Raw genomic sequence first — 21904 nt, 5'->3', positions numbered from 1 at the left:
GATTCTTAAGAAACATTTGTTATATAACCGCATGTTATATGTGAATATTACACAAATAAATCAATACGCTCTATAAATGACGAAAATTTTGAAAGTGTATATAAAACTTGTAGCTATATTTATTTTTAATATTGCAGCCAGTCAACCCTGTTTCATTATGAAATTTTTTTCTTCGCCCACAACTTCGTAGCAACTGACAGCTGTCAGAAGGTATTGCTCATTCGCCCACCTCTACTTGAAAAAAAAACAAGGCCTATCAAACGTTTTAATACACACGAAATCCCTATAATATTTAGTTTAAAAATAACTAAATTTTTTATATTCCACCTAAATTGTTTTGTAACATAATCTGATCAAGTGTTTACTAAACGAAATTGAACTGAACCTAATAAAAATATATGTAGGTGAATTGCCACAATAGGGCCAAGTTGAAAGTGAGGCAAAAGCTCGGAAAAAGAAGCAGAAGCAAAGGGAGATAACGACGAAGTACCGGAGCAGCCAAAATGGTGAGTAATGCATTTTGATACTTTAATATCCATACTGGATATTGCGAAATGTTCTGCTAATCAAGTGCATAACCTTGATTTAAATTTACGATATATTTTAAAACAAGTCTTGAAGGTGTGCCGGTGCAATGCGTGTATTAAGCAGTGGGCAGGCGCAATAGTACTACAAGTAAAAACCATGCCCATATATGGTAATCATACCTGCTATTGTTGTGGTTGTTGTTGTTGTTAAAACCACGGCTTTTGTTATTCATAACAAAATCGGTAGCAATACGTCTTGTTAACTTTATAATAACCTCACTAAATCAAAATATTAGTTTTGTTAGTAGCATTTTAGCACTTTCACGATTTGCTAATTTTATAGTGAAATTTTTGTTGTAAGATAGTAAAAATGTAATAACCATGTTCGTCTCATTGTTAAGCACCTTTTGCCTCTTTCAGTCGGACGTACAAATGGACAGTGCACTTGATTTGATGCGTCGCCTGCCACCACAACAAATCGAAAAGAATCTGATAGATCTGATTGATTTGGCGCCAGAATTGTGTGAGGATCTACTCTCATCTGTGGATCAACCGCTTAAAATAGCAAAAGATAAGGAGCATAATAAAGATTACCTGCTGTGCGATTACAACCGTGATGGCGATTCGTATCGATCGCCGTGGTCCAACACTTACTACCCGCCACTAGAGGACGGACAAATGCCGTCAGATCGTTTACGTAAATTGGAAATAGAAGCTAACTATGCCTTTGATCAATATCGTGAAATGTATTATGAAGGCGGTGTATCTTCAGTGTATTTGTGGGACTTGGAGCATGGTTTCGCAGCGGTAGTTTTAATTAAAAAGGCCGGCGATGGCAATAAAAAGATACGCGGCTGCTGGGATTCTATACATGTCGTTGAAGTACAAGAAAAACCTACGGGGCGAACGGCACATTACAAACTAACATCCACGGCTATGTTATGGCTACAAACGAACAAACAAGGTTCTGGCACAATGAATTTGGGCGGCTCATTGACACGTCAAACGGAGCAAGATGCTAATGTCAGTGAATCTTCGCCGCATATTGTAAACATTGGCAAAATGGTCGAAGAAATGGAGAATAAAATACGCAATACGCTTAATGAAATATATTTTGGTAAAACGAAAGACATTATAAACGGTTTACGTAGCGTACAGCCATTAGCCGATCAACGACAGGAGGTAGCCATGAAACAGGACTTGGCTGCGGCAATACTAAAACGTAATGTAAAACCAGAATCGAATTGAGGTGCATGTGTGTAATGGGGGAGTATGACATTGGCGTTTGCAATATACATACATACAACATATACATATATATAGTTCAAGTTGCAGCAGAAAACGAAAATAATGACGCAATAGCAAACGAAAGGATTGAGTAAACGGCAAATTAGTGTAGATGAAGTGTGCTTAGCAGGCACCGTCTGCATAAAATCACATAGATGCAATTCTTTTAATTCAAAAATAATTATAACAATTATAGTAAACACACAAAAAGGAAACGAAAAAACACAAATTCTATGCAATTATATCAAATTCCATTAAAAAAGAAATAATCCAAACTAAGTTTTAAATGCCTAATAAGACAATGAAAATTTAAGCAACAGTCATAATGCGTGCGTGCAACAGTAAGCGCTAAACTTACATACGTGGGCGACTACTTTCACTAGCAACTTGGCAAAAAAAAAGTGAATTTTATAGCCATGAAAGTTTTAAAATCACATTTTTGAGTGTGGCGCCTACTTGCATGCGCATGCTGTTATACAAATTATAATTATAATAAATTTACCGCATCGAAATATAATGGAAAAAACATACCAATAACACGTAAACTAAAGCATTTGCATTATTGTTCAGTAGTGGTGATTTTTTAGTAAAACAATTTAAATGTAGCAATTGTTAAAGTTGTTGAAATAATTTGAAGACAAATTGAAACTAAATATTAAACACAAAGTGATCGAGAGTAAAGTTTGGTAAGCGAGCTACATGTGTAATTAATTATTAGTGAATATACAAAATAATGTATTGTAATATCACTACCAAGCGAAAACGTTTAATTTATATGTATACGTATGTCCCAATAAAAGTAAACAAAGTATGTACATACATATGTATGTAATGCGCCACAATCTGATTGTCATTTAAATTGCAAAAACCAAAAACGAAAAGAACAAAGCGAACAAAGCTTAACGATAGCACTTCTTGTCAATTGTTTGTACTCTCCCCCCGCCTTCTACCCACGTGATTGCCTATTTTGTATTGTTTATTTTTTCTCTCAGTTACTATAATTATTATTTTTTTTTTCTCTCTGTCAACGTTAATAAATATAAAAAATTATTAATATTTAAGTTACACTGCATGTATGTGTGTATTTAGAACTTTGAACAACAGCTGATTTATCAATAATTTTAAATAAGAAGAATATATTTACATGCATACATAAATTTAAAAAAAAAAAAAACAAAAAAAAAACGAAACGATAAAATATTTAAATAAAAAAAATCAAACAATTGATTTGTGTATTTACAGTTATAAGTTTATGCATTAGCTGCAATAAAATTAACGCTATTTCTACTATTATAAATATACTACTGTTTACGTATTGTGCTTACACATGCATACATATATACATACATACATACTTTGCTTTATTACACTGCTCTGTATTTATAACGAAACAAACCGACAACAACTCAGCTGAAATGTCTAGTTTCGAGTGTATTAATTTGTATTTGATTTAATTAAAAACCGCAAAACAAATGTGCAAAATTTTATACAAGACACTAATAAAACAAACAAAAAAATTCAAAAAATAAAAATTAATTATATTTTTTAGTATACTTACCTGCGTCAGCAGGGTGTGTAAAATTGAATGGGCATACACTTTTTTCGACTCTTCAGTAAATTATCTACTTTTGAACTCATTATCGAATCTTGTACCTACATATATATGTACGTATGCTATCGAAAAGATTTAACCGATGTAAGATCTAAGGATCGTAGCACTAACAAAGTCTGGATTTTGTAGCTAATAAAGCGCAGGTAGGCTGGCAGATGTACCAGCAGAATTGTGCACCGTTTATGAAAGCTGGTAAATTTTTTTAATTTATTGGTTTTTTGCTGTCGATTTAATATTGCTGTGTCGAATCTTATTTTGGGTCCGTTCTAGCTACACAGACTTTACTGTGCTGAGCACAGCTTTAAAAATCATTCATCGTTCAATCCCTTCGTTTATTTACAACTGCGCCGAACAGCTGTTTTCTATATTTGTTTGTGGACCACATGTGTATTTGTTAAAATGTTTCAATACAATATTGTTTTTCCGATGTGGTATTTTCACTAACTTGTCACTAATTCACAAGAAGTTGTTTTTTCTGCAATTTTGACTGTTGCTGCAACTAGCGACTTCACTACCCCAACTTAAATACAGTTATTCGCTACATATTATATTTGTAAGTGACATGTGCTAAGATAAATGACAGTTTGTTTTGGTACTATTTATACATACATATGTATGTATTGTTTTTATTATTTATTCTCGGTTGTTAAAATAATTCAGCTTGACTACAGTTTATTAAAATGATAATTTTTCTTATAGCAAAAATATGTGTTTTTAAGTGTAGCGTTAAACTTATTTATGCAAACGTATAAATTATTTAGGTTTATTTTAGTTATTAGAAAAAAACAAATTGCAGACATTTTAAATTTTATGTTGTATAGAACATCAGTTGAGAAGAAAGCTGACTTTAGTTGGCGAGTTTTTCTATTTTCTATTTTATTTTGTTTGCAAATATTTATAAATCTTTCCAGCACACTAATTAGATATATCATATAATATTTAAAATATGATTTAGTTGAAAAATTAAAAAAAAATATATAATAATTACATAACTCTTAACTATGTATATACAACAATACTTATGTGTATGCTTGCAGTTATGAATGTGTTGGTTAATAATGGCCCTCGAATTGTTAATTACAATGAATTATTTATTACTACATATGTGTGGTTTTTTTTGCGGTGTGTTTATTAACTAGAAACAAATGTAATGACGCAGCACATTACTGTTATCTACAACTTACAAATTAATTGTTATTAATGATTTAATAAGCGTTTACATCTAAATAGTACACGTATAAAATGTGGTTTTCATAAATATTTTACAAGTTGCTCATAGTTTTTGCTTGTTTACGTCAAAAAATTTGTGTACAAATTAAAATTATTGTTTTTCTTATGAATTGGATTTTTCTTGCTAGTTTTCGAGGAATACACATTTGTTGAAAATAAACTACTTATTTAGAATAAACCAATAAATAAATCATTTCCAAAATACTTGACCTGTGTGAAGAAGCAATTTTTATAATAAAACCGAAAAACCCACAAAAAAAAAGGAACAAAAAAAAAATATATATGCAACTTATTATTAGTTTAGAATTAGTGTAAACTTAAATGAGTTAATTTGTGCAAATTTAAGACATATTTTAGCTGCTTATAACTTTCACTTAAATCAAACAAAAATTTCATTTTCGCGCAATTAAAATATAATCAATAATAAACATTAAACAAGAAAATAATGTAGCATTTACAATGCATATGTGATAGCTGATTTAAAATATATATAGATATATATTAATGTATGTAGATAAGCAAGCAAATTATACTGGTAATCACAAATTAACATTTTCTTCTGCTCTCTTGTTAGGTGTATGTGTGTGTGTGTTGTTGTTAGTACTTATATATAAATAGTTTTAAATGTTTTGGTTTCTTTTTTTCGCGCTTACTATATAGTCTAGCTTTATTGCATTTTCGAAACTTCGAATTTCGTATTGATGATTTCTTCATCCGAATCTAAAATCGGCAACGCAGGATCGGCCATTGATGATGGTATATTCTCTTCCACCCAGCGTAGATCATCCTCTTCGGTCGTTGTGCCGCGCTGTGCATTTGGTGGCGTTTTAGTGCCGCCATTTGCATGTGAATTGCGCATTTTTACACCATACGCATCGGCGACGAATTGATCTTCTTCTGCGGGGGGAGGGTGGAAAAAAAAAATAATGTATTGTATATATAATTTAGCATATTATAAAAAACCGAAATCTCTTCGGCTCTTCTCTCCAAAGTAACTAGTTAAAATAAAACTACAACAATAATAATATTTACCATCATCGTCCTCATCGTCGGGTGCATCGAGCAGCGGTGTAAATGCATAGCGTTGATTATTGTTTGTGGGACGCCACAAAATCATAATAACCAGCAATAATACCGAAAACAGCACATGCCAGAAAGCGGCATCGAACCAAATATTGCGCCAAACCTATTTAGGGTAAAAATATGTATATATTATTCATTTAACTTGTATTTATTGTTATTATTCATTATGCACTCACTGGTGTACAGTTCTGTGACTTGCGCATATGCAGTGCATACAACATAAACAGCACTGATGCAAGCACCGAAAATATCAGTGTGTTTGTGAAGTGTCTGTACAACGACAGTTTCACCATATTTCTGCAATAAGAAAAAAAAAATTAAAAGTCAAAAAAAAAAACAATAACAAGAAATAAGTTATGCTAATTAACACACTTGAAAGCGCTAATTTGCTGTTGCAACATATAAACACACAACACACCTTCTCAAGCGCAACGTTCTGGTGGTCTGCACCAGCGATGTGAATATCCACCAGCAGATGCCTGTGTCCAGCACAGCCAATGGTATGGCGGCCACCAACTGTTCATCGGTTTTCGTGCTAGTCACACGCAAGTAACTTTCAACGCAAGCCAAGACAAAGTATAGCGCGCCAACGCCAACCACGCGATGAAGCATTGGACCCAAACGAGGTCTGCATACGAAAACGAGAGCATACATTAATAATAAATAAACTTAAAAGATTGTGAAATTAAACACAAGTGTTTTGATGAACAGCGTAATTTTTAGGCATATTTACACAAGTGTACAAATTTTGTTTATATTTGATAATATCATAAACATCTATGTATGTATATACATTTGTGTGCACTCACTTGACAATACCGAAACCCAGACTCATTATGATGACCAGCATGCGTGCCAGTGTGCGTTTGGCGCAGGAAACAAATTCTGCCATCAATTCGGCGCCCTCAACCGGTATTCCTGTAGCATTGAGGCTATAGTATTGTGCATAGAAGAAGGCTTTCTCCAGCATGCCAAGCAATATGACGCCACCAATCCAGAATTGTATGCGCAATAGGTCACGCCATTGCATGAATGACACAAAGAGCCAGATAATGCCGAAAATTACATAGACAACGCACATTATGCCGTAGAACTGTTAACATAATAGAAGTAAAATTTTTTTTTCAAACAATATTATTATTTTATGTATATAGCACGGTGTTTGACTTACCGCCAAGAGCGGATGATCAATCGCGGAAAGGTAGCCGCCATCAGGTCCAACAATATCCAGTTGTACGTGCGCGGCAAAATCTACGGGTTCGGCACTTTTGACAGCTTCAATTTTCAATGTCAATTCATATATGCCATCTCTGCCAATGGTGATGATATTTTTATCTAATGGCTGATATAATTCAAAAATATTATTATAATGGTATTGATATACGTAGTGAATTTTCAAAACAGCGTACGTTTTATGTATGTGGTAAACTCATTAGAAAGTTTATGATTTCGTATAAAAAATTTGATACTAATTCCACAAATTTGACAACTTTGATAAAATTGAAAATTAAAAATAAATTTTATGTAACCACTTCAAATGTGCGCGTATTTAAACGTAATGTAATTTTAACATTTCACAAGTAATCAAATTTTTTATGTACACGAACACAAAGTTTTATCAACATTTAAACTACTTCCACTTCCTATGTGATAATTAAAATAAAAAAGCGTCAGATGCTTTACGACGCTAATGGCATGACTCATAATATATTCAAAAAGATAACATACTACAAATATGCCAAATTTAATAGAAAAAGAAAGAAAATAATAACCTTATCAGCTACAACTAACGCGTTTAATCATTTCTTGCTATAATTACTACATATTTTATGATAGTAGTAAAATATGCTTTTCATAGCAGAAAAAGTATTATTATCAGTAAATATGCGAGTTCCTTTACACAAATTGGCGATATTGAATTGACAGATAACGATTTATTGTACTTATTTTGAATTTTTGTGTAAAATACTACTAATTACCGCTGTGGGATGTTTTTTGCTATTGTTCGCTTTCTTGACCGTTGCTAAAGCAGCTGTTTCTGGTGATAACGCTGCCGTTTCTTGTAACGGCCATTGCTTTTCCGACAACAAAATTGGATGCATTGAACATTCGGTAGTTTTTGAGTCCATAGTGATGAAACCAAATTCCGTTTTGTTTTGCATTGGCCAATTTTGTTCTGCTTCGATATCATGAATTTCGTACTGTAAATTTAAGTAAAAAATAAATTACCAACGTCTAAGTTGCATTTCAAGTAGACATTTACCATGCGCTTGTCCGTCCAACATTGGCGCTCGTACAATTGCCACTCAATATTTACATATAAGCCATCACGACCCTCACATTCGACTAATGGTTTAAAAAAAAACACGAAAGTATTTAATGTAAATTATTATTATTGACTCATCAAAAAGCACTTACTATGAACTTTTATTTTGGAATTAGCCAATAAGGGACGTTCCTCGCGTGCAATGTTGGCATTCTATAGGCGAAGAAAATGTAAATTATTGTTAAAAAATATTATATTTTACAGCTTTTATTGCTTATGTTGCAAATATATTTTCATTCTTACCGGTGTTAGCGTTTTAATAGTTTTGCCAGCATCAGAATTTGTCTGCGTTGCTGAGGCAAGCATTGTCATCAGCAGAAACACCTTCACCAATATTAGTAGCTTTCGTTTCCACATTGTTTTATTTACCGTTTAAACTCGCACTTAAACACTAAAATGTTTAATTAAACAGTATAAAAAATAATCAAAATTGTTAATATTTTTGTGAATTGTAATTTACTGTAGCAACCAACAAATTTTCACGGAAAATCGACGTCAACAAGCAAACTCAGCAAAGTGGAATAGCAAAAGCAAAGGAAAATAAAAGTTCTGACAGTTGTAGTCGGTCGAATTGTCAATTTTTTTTACCAACTATTTGTTGGGGATAACATTAGAGCAAAATAAACAATAAATGCACTGAGAAAAAAATGTGGTAGTTTTGTTAAAAATGTTAAACCAATTAAGTTCACAAATGCAATGGCAATATAATGATATAATATGAAAGTAAAGAGTGAAGTCAAGTAATACAAATTTCTGTTAAAATTAGCACGATTTTTTAACAGTTTTTAATATCAAATAAAACAGCTGTTCTACATTTTTCCTTTATGACATGTAAACAACTAGCATATGTTTTCAGGGTGAAAAAAATAGAATTGGCAGTATTTGTATGACATAACCTCTTTAATAAGTCACAAAAAATAAGTGGAAATCGGTGTAAAAACAAGATGCTAAGAAAGGTAAATTTATTTTATTATGCATTATTCCATATACAAATGATTTATCTATACTACACAGCTTAGTCCAATTGTGCCGCGTCTGCTCTGCAATAATGCTGTTACGTCTTTAAATAAAACTTCAACACAGCAATACAGCGATGGGCGAAGCGTATATGAACCAGACTATTTGGAGGTACCTACTTGGACGTGCTAAATAATAATAAAATGTATTAAAACACGTTCAACCATAACTGCTTATTGTTACAGTCTTTGAAACCCAAGTATCCACAATATTCCTGTCTCAATGTGCAAATGAAAGGTTATGATTTTCCAATACTTGAGAGCTACCAGCGTTACTTGCACAGTGTTGCGGAATACCTTGATATCGATGTGTCCGATTGGTGAGCGTGCATAAAAATATTCAAAATAACAATATATAGAACTACATTATTATTTCTAGTTACGCTTTGCCGCCACAAACCACACAAGTACAAAGATTGCGTCCCAACTCCGCCGTTGTGGATGCCGAATACAGGCTGAAAATGTATGAACGCAATCTGCAAATAAACGATGTAAACGCACCTGTGTATCCTGTATTTTTACGCATAGCGCAAGCCGCTTTGCCCGAAGGTGTGCAGTTAAGTGTACAAGAACACTCTGATGAGTTCGAGGAGCGCCGTTATGTACCCGATCGTGATTTGTTAGACCTCAAAGCAGAATTGGAACGCATGCAAACAGGCGGTATGGGCGGTCCCAAAAAGAAATAATTCTAAAAATATGTATGATTTGTTTTAATTGTACACGGAGGGTACAACGTACATGCATATATTTGTAGCAATCGCTTAATTTACACAAACTAAAATGAATAAAAATACTAAATTCACTGCTTAATACCTAAATGGAATGTACTATTTAAAGCTTTCCCTACTGGACGGGAATGTAGTTTTTACATCGAAATTTTTTGAAAACAAAAGTATATACGAAAAATTAGAAAAATTATTACAAGAAGGCACAAATAGTGTAGAGCTTAAACCTAAATACATATATATAGTATAAATGGACGTTTTATCTGCACAGCTTCTATTAAAGTAAGGCTGAATAGCACCGTTAGCATCAAAGCGAGAATTTGTAACAAAATGTGCTTGCTTAGACAACACCAAAGTGCACCACTTTAATAGACGGCTGAGATGTATTATTCGATTTGCGTGACTTTGAGGTTTCATCACGATTTGAGGACCTTACCGGCGGACGAGGTAATTCATCAGCTGAAACGAATAGACGGAGCTTTAGAAACGCAATACATACATATAACTACAATAAAAATACCTGCTGATAAGGGATTAAAATCTTTTAAATATTCATCATGTGGATGACATAACGGCAAGCTATCCGCTAATTCCTTCTTCGGATTTGTAATGTTACGCGGTAAGGGGCGCGAATAACCATTACGCTTCGGCAATTGTGGTTTTTCTTTGCGTGGGATCTCCTGCAATGTAAAGGTTTTAAAAGATTTTTTATTTTAATTTTGGTATTTTTTTTATTTTAATTTTGGTATTTTTTTATTTTAATTTTGGTATTTTTTTATTTTAATTTTAATTAATTAATTTTTTTTATTTTAATTTTTGTAGTCTTTTTAGTTAATTTTTGTATTTATTTTTATTTTTTTTTACTGTTATTTTTAATTGCATTGAAGCACTCACCGGCACTACAGCGACCTGCACCGTGTCCGAGAACTTCACTTTATTCTTCTCGCCTGCAGCATTGCGACCATTTCCAACACCATTGCCACCACTTTGCAAATCTTTATTCAAGCCATTTGCATACGTTGCACCACTGCCACCATTGACTAAATTAGCACCGTTATGTTGTTGTGTTGAACTATTCGATAGTATTGACGCCGTTGGCTTCTTTTGCAACAAACGCTTTTGATATTCCTCACTATTTGTGGTCACAACCAAAGTTGGTGGTATTGTGCCCGAAACTAATGGATGTTGATAATATTTTGGCTTATAATTAACAGATTGCAACGCGGATACGGCAGCAAGCGAAGTAGGCGTAAGCGCGGTTGGTGGCAACGGTTGCATATGTTTTTGTTGCAATGGCAAGGAATTTTCAGCAATCACAGCCGGTGTAGCATGATGCAGCACATTTGAATTGGCGGTGATGGTTTGCTGGTGTGTTGAATTTACGGGCAACAGTGTGTGTGCGCTGCTACTGCTGCCGGCGGTGTTAAGTCTTGGCAGCATTGTGGCGGCGGGTGGGTTTATACTGTTTGGTGCCATTACATCGGCTGGCAGTTGCTGCTGCCATGGTAAAAGTGTGACGGATGGAGCAGCAGTCAGCGCTGCAAAATGAACAAAAGAAATTTATAAAAATTTTTATATAAATATTTTTAGTGCTTGAAGTTACAGTAAGAATGTGCAAATACTTACCAATGCCGGTATTATTAAAATCACTGCCACTTTTCATAGACAGCTCAGCAAGCGTGCTGCTTATAGCTGTTGAGTTGTTGGTATTTTGTAAGAGTTTCAAGCTGCGCAACGACGGCAAAGGTGGCGGTGGTGGCGGCGGACGTGTACGTATTGCATCTTGTGTACTCTCTGTACGCAATTCGGGTTTTGGAATATTAATTTTTATCATTTCGGCACTAAATACTTTCGATTTGAATGATGGCAATGGTGGCACATAGTTCTTTAAATGTTCTTTTGTATATTTGTTATGTTGTAGCTTGCTGCGCTGCACCACCTGCATGTCGGAGTATGTTGATTGTGAGCACGCCGATTCCGAGCGATAATCGGCACTCGTACTTAAATTGTTATTCGCAACACCGTTCACAGCACCAACGTGTCCCTCCTCTTCATGCAGTATAGTCGCTGCCTGACTGAAAGCGGCGGCGGCGAATTCTAACAAGTTTACATTCGATTTGGTCTCGTTGAATAAATCCATGAAAAGATCATAATCCTCAATATCTTCAGCCACTTCAAAGGCCTCTGCATACATATGTTTTCTATATAATAAATTAACTAGATATACATACTTTAAAAAACATTTTTAATGCTAACTTACCGCAGCAGATAAAAGAAAAAACGTCTCTTCAAATCAAACACCTGATCGCTAAACTCGTCTTTTGTTTCTTCGGAGAGTTCATCGGTGAATGTCTTCAGTGCTTTTCCCAGCAGCTCTACACGCGCGCGTTTCGCCTCTCCACGAAAGAAAACATAATTAGCTATTTTGTGTAATGATATCAAACACATGGCGCCGTAGGTTTCCCAGTTGATCGCCATTAACAAATTCACCGCTTTCTCCAGTTGATTCAGCGCTAAATATTTGTCAACCAAAACATCAGCGGTCAGGCCTGAATTGTGTATGTCCCCACGCATACCAGCGCCAGCGAAGAATCGCAAACAACCCAACGGACCTTGTTCGAAGTGCAACAAGAGCAAACAATCGGTTTGGCCATAGTGTAAAGCGCGTTGCGTCAAATCGGGCTTGTGACTAAATGCAATGTGCAACAATGTCGGTTGTATGGTGAAGTAGTGTGAAAGATCCAATAAATTCAGCGGCGTGACATCTTCGCTTTGCAATTGGTTGCCAACCGGCGTGAGTGCGAGGTCAAAACATTGAAATTGCGCACGCTCATTAGCAACCATAACAATACTACTATCCGAGTGCCATGCACATTGCGTGGGTATCTGCAATTGATATGTAATTTTATAATATAAATGACTATTGTATATAAATATATACAAGTTTGTTTACTTACGATGTCTATACGTGTTGTGACTTTGGTAACTTGCTGCACCAGATCATGCAGACAAATTTTGCGATCGATTGAACCCAAGAATAGTTTCTCTTGATCTGGACTAAAGGAGTGACAACATATTTGCGTTCCCATTGCTATCGACGTCACTGTGGCGCGTTGCATTTTACCAGCATTTATTTCATAGGTACATACTTCAGCTGATATTTCACCTTTTCGAGATACCTTTTGTTCTACGGTCAGAATTTGACTTTCGGCCGAGCGTAGAAAATCGACTGAGAGCGGATCATTCTCAGACCAACAATATGAAACGGACTCTATCTGCATGCTATATTAAAACAAGAAGAAGAAAACTGTTAGTTAAGCGCAAGTATATCTGAATAACTACTTGGCAAAGTTATATAATTGTGGAGAATGCTGTGCTGGTGTCGGTACTTGCCAGTGATATCTTCTTGCATATCTTACACTCACCCCTTTAATTTGAAAACATGTATATTCGCCCTATCTTGATCACGTATTGTTGGTCGCCAAGGATAAACTTCGTTTTGAGAAGATTTCGTCCATATAACAAAAAGATCCGCGCTACTGTTTACGATTAGATGACGCGATAATTTACGCTCTGACGTTCCTGGTATTATCACATGAAATATGCGTGGATCCATATTACTAATTTTCTCAGGTCCTTGCAGACGTGTATTCGGTTTTTGTAAATGCACCACCGTCAACTGATTCGTATTATAGGCTAAGACGATGTGGGAACGTGTGAAAAACGCTAGACCAGAGATAAAAACATGAGACAATAAAACGTATTACTAATGTAATGCAAAATTACTGTATGTAAAACAAACAAAACACAGCAAAGTTGTGAGCGAAATTAATTAACATTAATTGCATGTGAAACTGTGTGAATGCGCGCATGCTCATGGGTATGCGCAAATGCAAATTTCTCCACACTATCAGCACCAGAGAATACATACATATACACACAGATAAACAACATTCGCCGCGCAACTGTTTGTCACATTAATTTCCATGCCTATGCGCATACATAAACACTTACCGTCGGTGATAACTTCCGACGCCAGCTTGCCAACAAGGTACTTCTCGTAGACCATACGCAAGATGTCACCTGTCGCCGGATCCACAGATATATGTGCGATAATACCATTGGCGAATAGCAGCAGCACTTGCGCTGCATCACGCCATTCAGAATGCACAATTTTATAATTCCGCAGCAATTCCTCCAATCGTTTAATGTTATCCTTTAAACGCCCAGGTGCCTTGCGGCTATTCTTGAGCACGGTCACACCATTACGCCGTTCAGTGTAATCACGCTTGGCGATCGCTGTCAGTTCAGCGTTCTGTTGTTGTGCCTCTCGATTGCGTGTGTAACGGAAGGCACCCAGGTCGGTTGATTTAATGCGCAACTCATCGCGTACACTCCATAGATGACATTCACCGAGGAGCGTTAGCATTGCAGGTGCTTGTGGTTGCAAACGTCAAGCAGTTGGCTCTCAATAACTTTTGTTTATATTATATAAATGTTTATATTTCTATAATATTCTATTCTTACAATACGCTCACATCATTTATCGTTAGACGATTTAATGCACTACTACACTTTTTGCACATGCAATTTCCAAATGAATTTATGCACAACGGGAATTTAACAAACCACAACTCCAGGTCTCGTTTTAAGCATACATGTGCTAATGTTATTCCAAACTTATCGCCAACAAACGGCACTACAAGTATATTTCTATATGCGGCTGCTATCTCGCGGTTAGCGTTGCCGTCGTTACCACAGTCACAGCTAGATTCCCGAAGAATTTGGCTAATTTATGCGTTGAAATAATATTACTTGATATATGTTGCTATTGTTATTGAGTAAGTAGTTAATGTTGTTTGCGTCGTTGTTGTTGTGCTGCTGTTAACTGCATGCCTTTTATTGCCCTACTGTTGGTATGGATGCGCAAGTTTGCCTACGTTGTAGTCATTGTGCTATGCAGACCTGTTGATTCTGCGTATTGGTATTTCAAGCAAATTAATTTTATGTTTTAGTACATTTATTTACACTTGTATATATGTAGCACTTAAACACGAATTTTTTTCAATATTACACAACAATATCGCAGATATTTTGTTTAAAAATAAATATATAAACACTAATAACAATAAAAAATTGCACGCAAATTGACAATCAACAATGAATTGTTGCTTCTGCCCGATTAGTGTATGATCAGAGATGAGAGAAAAGCAGAGTTGCACACAGAAGTAATGACGACTACACCGGAAACAATAGTCTGTTTAAATGTAAAATAATACGAAAATCTATTTACTTATTTCTGAGAAATACTTTAAGGAATCACATTATACGTGTAAACATTAATAATTATTAAAAAAATTATATTATTATTATTTATAATAATATATATATAAATTATAAATAATAATAATATATATGTACTAAGTTTCTCTCAAAGAAACCGAACGATTAAAACAAAAAAGTCTTTGTAGGAAAAGCTTTTTCATTTGACGGGATATCTTCACGAAATTAGGTACGGATTATTGTCCAATGCAAAGATACATTATTCGAATAAATTGTTTGGATCGGACCACTATAGCATATGGCTGCCATTCAAATTGAGCGTTTTAAACCAAGTTCTTATATAGAAAACTATTTCATTTGACGAGATATCTTTACGAAATTTAGTGCGGGTTATTGTTCAAGGTAAGGCTATAATTTTCAAACATATTGTTCAGATCAGACTACTATAGCATATAGCTGCAATACAAACTGACCGATCAAAGAAAAAATCTTATATGGATAACTTTTTTTATTTGTTAAGGGTATTAAATGCGGTGCAAACGAACTTAACGCTTTTTCTTGTTTTAATTATTGTTAATTTATTATACAGAAATATATTACTTAATAAGCGATATTATTCAAAACTATAAATAAATTATGTGTGTTATATATTTACCTAAATTTTTCCAATATGTTCTACACAACAAACCTTTCGCCATTTTAATAGTAAAAGATAAGAGATCCAAGTTTTTATTTAAACAAATCTTTTATTTCATTTCAGTTGTTGTAATGTATTGTAAAATATATAATTTCACAAATTAATTCACAGATATTTTTTTCGTGTTTCTCGTTCACATTTTTATATATTTACTTTGTTTCTTTTATTTCATTCTTAAGTAATTCATTGATTTTGCCATAGTTTGTAAGCCAAGTTTACTTTAAAGCAAAATCGAAAAACTCTTACGACACTAAAACAAGTAACATGGATATATTTACGTGTATATATTTAAATATATATGTATGTGTGTAAATTATTTTTATACTTAATGTTATGTAATTACATATGGAAATCTGTACTAAACAGCTACAAAAACATTAAACTTTCAGCGCACAAAAATTAAAATAACGTAAAACCGCAAACTTGCCAGCTTAACGACAAAATGTCGGCGTACAACATTTTATATCAAATTTATTATATATTTTTTAAATATTATGTGGATTTTCTCTTACACTAGCGGTGGCAAAGTGACGCAAAATTACTTTGAACAATTAGAATTAAAAAGGAATTTATATATATTCAAGTGTTTTCTTTTCGCTACAAGCAATATTTAATATTTTTTTACAAAAAACAAAAAAAAAAATAATAATAATTGCATACATACATATATTTTAGTTCATTCTATGAATGTCTGTATATATATATATATGTTTTGTATGTTTGTGTTTATATATGAAATTCAAGTTGCAGTTTGAGTTTTCAAACACTAGTGTTGTGCTTTAAGGACTTTGTAATAACATTATTCAAATTTTTTCATTATATTTATGTATATTTCATTGTTGTTCTTTATATAACTTAATTTTATACAAGGCATTGCGATATTTGCTAACGTTTTGTTATGCGTTTATGTACATACATATATAGTAAATGACTTTTTGGACGACGATGAATTTACAAGACAAATATTGCAGACACGTAGTATGTTTGCGCCTAAAAGCATGCTAATTTGCATTAAATACGTACATGTTTGGTATTTTTTGTGCAAATTTACCAAATTAACGCTGGATCAATTCAAACAATTCAATGAATGCCAATATTTAAAGCGCAAATCTACTTTTGGGCGCTATACCACGCAGTCTTACAGCTCATGTGACATCTTGAAAAACTAACATAAATTTTATCACACCTCTTTTCGACTACATACTATTTACACAGCAACTTATATTTAAGACTTATTTTTTACTATTTTGTGCCAATTACATATTTATAGTAGTTATTATGATTTTATTTTTTTTTTCAATTTTTTTTTAAATTTTTTTTAACAATTTTATATGAGCTACTTTGCAGTCTAACTATAGAGCAGCCTTATTCAGTGTTTCGATTCCGAATTTGGTTAAAATATGGTTTTGTTTTTTTTTTGTTTTTGTTCGTGGTCAATTTCAACTACAAGTAAAATACGCAAAGCAAAAAAAAAAAACAATATATAATAATAAAAATAAAAGTAATGCTTATTTCAAGTATATATTATTTAGCATTACAGCAAATGTGCTTAACAAATTAAAATGTTTATGGCATGAGCAAGTACGTATGCATTTAGTTGCACTAATTGAAGTGCATATGACTTATAAATTTCAAGACGAGTGTGTAGAAAATTAAATATAGCACTTCAAGTGTTTAGCTATAAATATGACGACATGCTTAAACATGTATGCGCATTAAATGTGTATCAATCCTTTTGTGTTGCTTCATTTCACCCAATACTTAGTGTAAAAATAATAATTTATAGTTAACATTTTAAGTGGAATAAGTAAATTATTTAACACTAAAATAACGTTTTTAAACATTAAAGCGTACAAAGTACATACTTTTACATACATAAATAAGGTTTCACAATTTTTGTTTTATAATTGTTTTACAATTAGTTTTTATATGTGCACTTATGTGAGTGTGTGTGTGTGTGTGTATGTGTTTAGCGTTGTTTTCATTGCATAATACACATAAATATATAAATATATAAATCTATATATTAGCCAAAAGCTCTACACTATAGAGCTGCAGAAAAAAATATATTAAACACAACAAATTCAAAAATTATGTTCAGAAAATGTTTTAAGCAAATAAAATCAATAATAAATTTAAAAAACTTAAATATTGCAAATATAAATTTGCTGAGCAAAAGTAATGTCTGCGTTCACTTTATGCGCACAAAATAAGTGGCTTATCAGTGTTGGCCTGCCATATCTCTTAAAAGTAGTATATTGACTGACTGCTTGATTGTTTAATTGCTGCACAACATTTCCTATGCACGAAAAAAAAAACTAAATAAACGCATTACATAAAATTTTGCGCACAACTTGCAACATGCTACTCTATTAGTTAGTGTGTTTGCTAGAATTTAAAGCTATTTCAAAATAGTTTTCAATTCGTTGTACGCCTTTGTTTTTGTATCAGCGTGCTGCAGTCTTCTAACGTCTACTCATAAGCGCCTAGAAGTGCGCTGCAATTTTTACAACTTTATATTACATAATTTGTTTAGCAACAAAGTTGCATAGTAACTTTGTAGCTAAGAAAAAATAAAATTTTTAAATACATTTTTTCATTGACCACGTGCTTACCCTATATGCACACATTAATACACACACAAACACACACACACAGTTTATATATAAGTATTAGCGATGTGTGTGTGTTGGCGTATTTGTACTTATAGTCGCTCAAATCAATCACGCTACAAGTCATAAACGAAAACAAATCTAGAAATCGTAGAATTCATTGCTTTTATTATTGAATCGTCGCGTTAACACATACACGACTGCTTCGTAGGTGGCCATCATTATGGCTGTGTTAGGTATTTGTCGCACCAATTGTGTCGCTAAGCCTCTGCAAAGATAAGATAATGAAAGAAATATGCATTAATGTCTGGAATTGATTTGTTGTGGTCAAATATACAATTTTGCACAAAAAAAATTTATTTTTATTAAATTCTTCGAATTTCGAAAAAAATTTAGTGCCAAGAGAATTTATTACTGAAAAAAGTAATAGGAAATACTTTAGTTATTGGCCACACTGTCGTTGCCATAACACTGCAAAACGGAGAAACAAAGCCCTCAGATCACAAGGAAACACGTTGTCTCCCTTGGCCGCAGGACTTTGCAAAGTAGAGAGCATAATGGATAACATATTAAGCGTGCATTTTGAAAAATCGATTTCAATTTTTGCATATATGGTATATCGAATTATATTTTACTAACCAATATCTATATTTGAGCATTTTCTACGATAATTAAAAAAAAATTAGTCCGGCAAATTGTTTCAGAGATATGACTTTATTTCTAATAATATGACAAGATAGTGTAAACGGCTACCAAAACTTTAAACGCATTTTTCTCGAAACACTATTTTCGGAGTCGGCAAGGAAATTTTCTTCGAAACGGCTGGACCGATCGTCACATGACTTTCCTAGATATATTTGTCAGCTAATCACCGAAAGAATACGATTTTTTAAGCCACTCTGAAGTGTACATTTTTTCACAAAAAAAAATTTTTTATGGGAAGTCGGAAGCCGCCATTTTAACAAAAATCTAAATTTTGGCTAGTCTTTCGATCATTGCCTGTATTCATATATAGTAATAATATTTTTATACCCTGAACAGGCTTAATATAAAGCCACTAAATTTGTAACACCCAAAAGAAAACGTCGGTGATTCTATAAAATATATACATAAATGATCAACATGACAAGCTGAGTCGATTGAGTCATGTCCGTCTGTATATACGCGAATTCATCTCTAAGTTTTTGAGATATCGATCTGAAATCTTGCACGCGTCCTGTCCACCCCAAGATGCTCATTTGTCGGAATTGTCGCTATTGGATCACTATAGCATATAACTGTCATACAAACTGAAAGCTCGGAATCAAGTGCTTGTATGGAAAAATTTTCCTTTGACGAGATATATGTATAAGTGGTGCAATTTTCGAAGAAATTTTGCAGATCGAATCACTATAACATAAAGCTGCGATACAAGCTGACCGATCAAAATTAATGATCTTTTAAGGAATTTTTGGTTTTTGTCAAGAGTATTATAGCTTCGATGCGACCGAAATCAACGGGTTGTTTTTTATATTTTTTTTTTGCTTTTTGGATTTGTGATAATTTTAAGCAAAATCATATTTTCACTGCCAGAAACCTTTTTTCTCTCCCAGAGATTGGCTACGTAATCGAGGGGATCAATAGGGAGAACTTAGTTCGTAATATTATCTTTTCTGAAGTGCCATGGAAACATATGTATGTTTATAGCAGAGGAATTTGTTAGACCTTTATAATTCCAAAAACTGTTTCTGAAATCTTTCTTTTAAGGCTGATGAAATTATTAAACCGTTATAACACCTAATAATAAATATTTGAAACAACCAGAGTGGAAAGTTCAGTAGGTTTAAACAAATACTAAGAACAATAAAATAATTCACGAGTTATTGCTATTTGCATAGCTAATAAACAAGCTTACTTAAAGTAAGCTAAATTCCACAGGGTGTTCATAAAAAGTTGCGCAAATTGTGTGCGCAATTTTTTACGCGTCGTCACGGGTTTTTATATTTATAAATGCTTTTCAATAAAAGTAATTATTACTTAACGTTTATTATAATTTAGCGAAACATGCATAAGAAAAATAAAATAAAATAAACAGACTTTTGCTAAGAAAATCTTATTTTATGGCGAGTAAATAAACTAATGCGTAATTTGGCAATAAAAAAAAATCCAAACAAATAAATCACTAAGGGGCATAAAAGAATTTGACAGACAGTGTGAAGTAGCGCACACGTGTACATATGTGTGTGTGTGTGTTTACGTAAAGTTTGCCTTCTATGTCATTGAGATAATCAAATTAAAAATAGACACAACAACGACGCATACAAGAGGCTACAGTGTGGTCGGTCAATTAGTGTAAGCGTATGTATATGTATGTGTATGTAATTGTACATTGAAAATATTGAAAAAACATATGTACATACGTAAGTACACTCTAATGCTGACAGAGAAAGCGTTTTATTTCTTGCAATTATGCATATTAGCAGTCGAGGTCAGTTGATGGAGAATTTTATTGCGAAATTTGCAATTTGACGATGGAAAAAGGAGCTTTTATGAACATCTTTATCTTAGTTTTGATGGGTCAGTTTTACAATGTAAACAATTAGATATCTTGTCAGATAAAAAGTTTTCCATACAAGTACTTGAGTATGATCGATTAGTTTATATGGCAACTACATGCTTTTGTGGTCCGATCCAAACAATTTGTTCGGAGATTGTAGTGTTATCTTGTTATCTATTTAATTTATTCTTTTTTTTTTAATTTCTAAACCAGGCACAGCCGGGACGCTTAATTCGGAATCCGGACTGTCCCGGTCAAACCGGGATAAATGGTCAGCTAAAGCTATACCCTATAGTGGTTCGATAACGGCGGTTCCGACAAATGAGTAGCTTCTTGGGGAGAAAAGGATGTGTGTAAAATTTCAGATCGATATGTCAAAAACTAAGGGACTATAAAGAGAGATGGCAAAATCGACTGCGGTCGTTACGGCTTAATTTATGGGGTCTCCTACGCTTCCTGCTGGCTGTAACAAACTTCGTGGCAAACCTAATATACACTGTGCAAGCTATGAAAAGAAAACTTAGAATATTGTTCCAACGACAGTGGTCGCTACGTAACCGGAGTGTAGCCGGATTTATATGCTCCGAAGGACTGAAAACTTAGCAGCATTCCTCAAAATCATTTGGAGAATGTTTTCTGCCGCTACAACAACAACAGTCACTTCTAATTCATATGCTAAAAATAATTATTAAAATTTTGCATATTTAGTTGTGCGACTTACCGATAAAGTCCAGCTCTACCTTCCTCTTTCCACACAGTCTGCAATGTTTGGAAAAATGTATTATATTTATTGCCCTCCTCGCGCAGTCTTGTGCGTGCCACCTCATGTGGATACGCAATACAGGATGCTACAGTCTTTGAAACGGCACCAGCCATCATGAATTCCAGAAAATCCTTCGACGATTTGACATCTTCGTGACGTGAGTTGCGCATTTCTAGCTGTAAAATCGTTAGAAATATATTATATAGT

The 21904-nt window shown here is 33.6% G+C and overlaps 5 protein-coding genes across 7 annotated transcripts in view; 2 read left to right on the top strand and 3 right to left on the bottom strand.

Annotated features, from left to right (window-relative positions):
* The first annotated feature begins 196 nt into the window (after positions 1-196).
* Positions 197-3346, top strand: cpb (F-actin-capping protein subunit beta). The gene is made up of 2 exons (XM_014244335.3): positions 197-506; positions 948-3346. Exons 1-2 carry the CDS (start codon positions 504-506, stop codon positions 1773-1775), a joined length of 831 nt encoding a protein of 276 aa, XP_014099810.1. The 5' UTR covers positions 197-503; the 3' UTR covers positions 1776-3346.
* A 663-nt stretch (positions 3347-4009) lies between these two features.
* On the bottom strand, positions 4010-8646 carry LOC106624587 (transmembrane protein 87A). Of its 2 annotated transcripts, XM_036368466.2 has the most exons (11): positions 8526-8646; positions 8309-8456; positions 8158-8218; positions 8003-8085; positions 7719-7940; positions 6911-7081; positions 6549-6832; positions 6158-6367; positions 5916-6036; positions 5689-5842; positions 4010-5553 (listed from the first exon to the last, which is right to left on the bottom strand). In XM_036368466.2, the coding sequence occupies exons 2-11, from the start codon at positions 8420-8422 to the stop codon at positions 5324-5326; spliced, it is 1650 nt and encodes a 549-aa protein (XP_036224359.1). In that variant the 5' UTR covers positions 8423-8456; positions 8526-8646; the 3' UTR covers positions 4010-5323. The 2 variants fall into 2 exon arrangements, with proteins under 2 accessions (XP_036224359.1, XP_036224358.1); XM_036368465.2 differs by having other exon boundaries at positions 8309-8595.
* A 234-nt stretch (positions 8647-8880) lies between these two features.
* mRpL48 (mitochondrial ribosomal protein L48) lies at positions 8881-9899 on the top strand. The gene is made up of 4 exons (XM_014244334.3): positions 8881-9021; positions 9080-9193; positions 9268-9401; positions 9461-9899. The coding sequence occupies exons 1-4, from the start codon at positions 9010-9012 to the stop codon at positions 9765-9767; spliced, it is 567 nt and encodes a 188-aa protein (XP_014099809.1). The 5' UTR covers positions 8881-9009; the 3' UTR covers positions 9768-9899.
* frtz (WD repeat-containing and planar cell polarity effector protein fritz) lies at positions 9786-14974 on the bottom strand. The gene is made up of 8 exons (XM_036368463.2): positions 13821-14974; positions 13232-13532; positions 12764-13088; positions 12067-12692; positions 11433-12007; positions 10701-11344; positions 10327-10486; positions 9786-10265 (listed from the first exon to the last, which is right to left on the bottom strand). The coding sequence occupies exons 1-8, from the start codon at positions 14233-14235 to the stop codon at positions 10147-10149; spliced, it is 3165 nt and encodes a 1054-aa protein (XP_036224356.2). The 5' UTR covers positions 14236-14974; the 3' UTR covers positions 9786-10146.
* Positions 14975-15815: 841 nt separating this feature from the next.
* Positions 15816-21904, bottom strand: part of Rim2 (replication in mitochondria 2) — a 34496-nt gene continuing 28407 nt past the window's right edge. For both annotated transcript variants that reach the window (XM_036368468.2, XM_036368469.2), the window contains exons 6-7: positions 21656-21873; positions 15816-18666 (exon numbers count right to left, since the gene is read on the bottom strand). In XM_036368468.2, the coding sequence (XP_036224361.1) occupies positions 18540-18666; positions 21656-21873 (345 nt within the window). In that variant the 3' untranslated portion in view covers positions 15816-18539. The remainder of the gene's footprint in view (positions 18667-21655; positions 21874-21904) is intronic.

Source organism: Bactrocera oleae, chromosome 3, assembly GCF_042242935.1.
Source record: "Bactrocera oleae isolate idBacOlea1 chromosome 3, idBacOlea1, whole genome shotgun sequence".
Classification (NCBI taxonomy): Eukaryota; Metazoa; Arthropoda; class Insecta; order Diptera; family Tephritidae; genus Bactrocera; species Bactrocera oleae.
This window is presented reverse-complemented; position numbering and strand designations above follow the sequence as displayed.